Source organism: Palaemon carinicauda, chromosome 12 (genome assembly GCF_036898095.1).
Source record: "Palaemon carinicauda isolate YSFRI2023 chromosome 12, ASM3689809v2, whole genome shotgun sequence".
NCBI classification, from domain to species: domain Eukaryota; kingdom Metazoa; phylum Arthropoda; class Malacostraca; order Decapoda; family Palaemonidae; genus Palaemon; species Palaemon carinicauda.
The window spans coordinates 99447398-99450961 of NC_090736.1; the positions used below are offsets into that span (position 1 = coordinate 99447398).

Genomic DNA, 3564 nt, shown 5'->3' on the forward strand with positions numbered 1-3564 from the left:
ATACAGCAAAGCTGGTGATACCTGAAGTCAGTGATTCTTGCTCGAAAGTCACTAACTGGCAACGCTCGCATTCTTTACATTTCTAATGAGGATAGGTTCCCATGTAATAGCGTTTTTTAATCTTTGCTCAATAAAAGATAGAGTTCATTAAGCATAATTTTAGAGAATGTTTGCTATATTTTTTATCAAAATACCAGCTACATCCTTATGGAAAAATTAACCAATAATCTTCCTTTATGATAAGAAAAAATAAAAAATACTTAATGAGTCTGACTTATAAGCCACCATAGTTAACGTAAAGAACGTATCGGAACTGTAGATGTGGGCGCGGTCTAAACGGACATCACTTGGCACTCTGGCAGTTTCACGGTGACAATCTCACAAGCAAGTAATATCTCAAATATAGCAAGAGCTACCGAAGAGCTACCGCATGACTATAACTATAGTTAAGCATATTTCACCAGATTCTCTATGAAAAAAATCAAAAGAAAAAAAAAATACAACAATCATCTTGACATCAACGGAACAACTGTTTATAGAAGGTTAAACGATAAAATAGAGGGAAAAAAATTGAAAAGCCCTCCCTGCTGCACAGCTGCTGAAGAACAAGAAGTATTATGAAGCCATTAGCATAGGCCTAGACTCCTGAGTCATCCTATCATCCTCATCACAATAGTATTATTATTATTATTATTATTATTATTATTATTATTATTATTATTATTATTATTATTTGAGATACGTTGTTATTGTCTTTCTGTAAAACGTGCACATAACACGTATAGCTGAATATGTCTCACCTGATTAAGATCTTCCGTTTATAAAGTAAAAGCAAAGTAATAGAAATATAGAACTAATTGTATTTCTAATAGCGAAGATTACTTAAGACTTAGATTATTTATTTATTTATTTATCTATTTATTTATTTCTCCTCAAACTTAAGAAACGTATTGTGAGACTAGCGTTGACTATAGTCCAAACTAATAATTTATTGCAAGTGTTAAAATCACGATCCTAACTAACGTTTGTTTCATACACAAAACAACATAACCAAACCAATAGGTAAAAACTTGGAAATCATATCACAAATACATAAATTTTAGACTGTTCTCCATCTAGACTCCCTCTTTCCCAGTTTGAATCCTTCTACCCAGAAAGACCGCTCAAAGATTAGTCTCACTGACTCTAGCAGAATCATGTTGACAAAGGGATTCGTGCTACAATAAAATATTTAATATCTATTCTGAAAATTCATTTTAGCATTTATTCTTTTATGCGATCTAACATTAATCAATTATTAAAAACATCCATATCAATGTACCAACGTTGCCGCATACATATACTGTACATGTTAAAACAATTTTAATACAAAGTGATCGGGGAAAAAAAGGTATCACCAGTTTTGCTGCATTCTGAAGTACATACTGGATGATACTGTACCACCCGTATGTCACACGAGCGTACATAGTACGACATTTCTCTTTTTTGTATATATTATACTATGTATCTTCGCTCTTTGCTCGCACTGACAGCAACTTCATTTAATCTGTCTGCATATTTCATTGTTAATTGTTAACAGAACCGGTTGCCGGTTTGACAAGAAATAGAATGTTTGTATTTTGTGACCTTCCTACCAGGACCTAGTGTGTATATATACTCGTAGGTTTGAGTGACGACCTACTCCGGGCTCGTACCATTGGTGACCCTGGAAGTCGACTCGATCCTCACGCCTCCCCCCTCCTCCCTCACTGTTGCTATGGCGGACTCAGCAGAATTTGGTGCCACCCACCCATTCAAATATTCGTTGTTCGCCAGTGGTGAGGTGTTTGCTTGGTTTCAGCACGCAGAAGTCCAGTTCCGTGGCGATACCCGAGAAAACCTTCCCGGAAGTCTCCCACTGGCTTTGTGAACAAGGAGACACCCCAATAGCGTATGACACCCTCAAAATATACCTTCTGCAGCAGTGCTCGCCATTGCCAGCTGTATAGCAAAGGTTTTTCAGCTCTCTCAACAATCGTTAGGGGATCAAAGGGTTTCGCACGCCCCCAGAAAAATGACGAGCATCGCTCTCCTGCAACCTGTCACAGACGGCTCTCCTCGTTAGGTGAACCTACTTTGTGCCCTTTGGGTACAAAGTTTACCCAAACCTGTACGCGCTGCCATACCCAATGTCAATAGTTTACACATAAAGGACTTGATGACAAAAACCAACACCTTTATGGACAGCCACTTCATGACTTTCAAGACCTTTATCGACGCATCCTCTCCTGATGAAGAGGACACCTATTCAATATCAACCGAAGCTAACGTCAATGCTGCAGGACACACATGCCTATCCCGGGGCATGCCGGAGCGGCGACAAAGCCACTCATCACCTACAACACAAACTTCTACAGAAATCTACTGCCGTCCATTGCCCGCCGTTTTGCTACTACCACTCAAGATTCGGGGCTGCTGCGAAGAAATGTGCTAAGGATTGTCAGTGGCCAAATAACGTGTAAGTAGGCCATTGCTCCTGGTGGTGGCCTCCCGTGTTTCTAATTTTTTCTTTTTACTTGATGCAGGAACTAGCGTGCAATATTTGTCTACCGGGTGCTTGTCGTTCTCTTTTGCCAAGAGAACTCTTCAGGACATTACGAAGTCTGCCTAAGTCTGCCAACGTCTGCCTGGTAGCTGCCAACGGATCTGCGATACCCACCTACGGTTATGAGAACCTCACAGTATTGTTTGGAAACTTCAAATTTAATTGGAACTTTCTCGTTGCTGACGTCACATTGCCAATCCTCGATGCTGATTTCCTCTCTCACCATCTTCTGGTCAATGTCACCCACCAGCGATTGGTCAAGGCAGACTCGTACTTGTTGACACCTCTTCAAACCATCCCCTCCAACCTCCCTCCCTCTCCACTTCAGCACACCCACGGATGCCTACACCCACTTCCTCGTCATACCCGGAAGTTTTCCTTCCAGATAATCACCAACCGCACAAAATTCAGACGTCTGATACTAGATCGATTGGCAGCGGCCGAACAGACGTTCACCGAAATAGAAGAAAGGGGCCTTTGCCAAAAGGCCTCCAGCCTATGGTCGTCACCATTACATATCGTCCTGAAGAAAGACGGCTCTTTTCATCAGTGTGGGGATTGCAGGCGCCTGAACATGCAAACAGAACCGGATCACTACCTTCTCCCAAACATTGCTGACGTGACCTCCTACCTGCACAAAGCGAAGGTTTTCTCCACGCTCGACCTCCTATGAACCCAGATGACATCCCCAAGACTCCCATCACCAGTCCCCTCGGTACATACACCTTTAATTACTCTGGTTTTGGCCTACGTAATGCTGGGGCCACTTTTCAACGTCTCATGGATGGCCTCTTAGGGGACCTTCCCTTTTGTGTATGTTACGTGGACGACATAATTGTGTTCTCTTCCTCAAAAGAGGAACACCTCCGTCACCTGTGCATCATGCTCAATCGCCTACAACAATATGGCCTTGTAGTCTGGTACGACAAGTGTCCCTATAGAGCTGACGAAATCTCATTCTTAGGGCACCTCATCACTGC

General features: G+C 41.8%; 1 protein-coding gene across 1 annotated transcript; it reads left to right on the forward strand.

The window, feature by feature from the left end:
* Positions 1–2558: 2558 nt before the first annotated feature.
* LOC137650976 (uncharacterized) lies at positions 2559–3257 on the forward strand. The gene has a single exon (XM_068384114.1). It carries the CDS (start codon positions 2559–2561, stop codon positions 3255–3257), a length of 699 nt encoding a protein of 232 aa, XP_068240215.1.
* The last annotated feature ends 307 nt before the right edge of the window (positions 3258–3564 follow it).

What these genes read in the sequence shown, in the direction of transcription:
- LOC137650976 (XM_068384114.1), top strand. Translation starts at nt 2,559, where the DNA reads ATGCAGGAACTAGCGTGCAATATTTGTCTACCGGGTGCTTGTCGTTCT.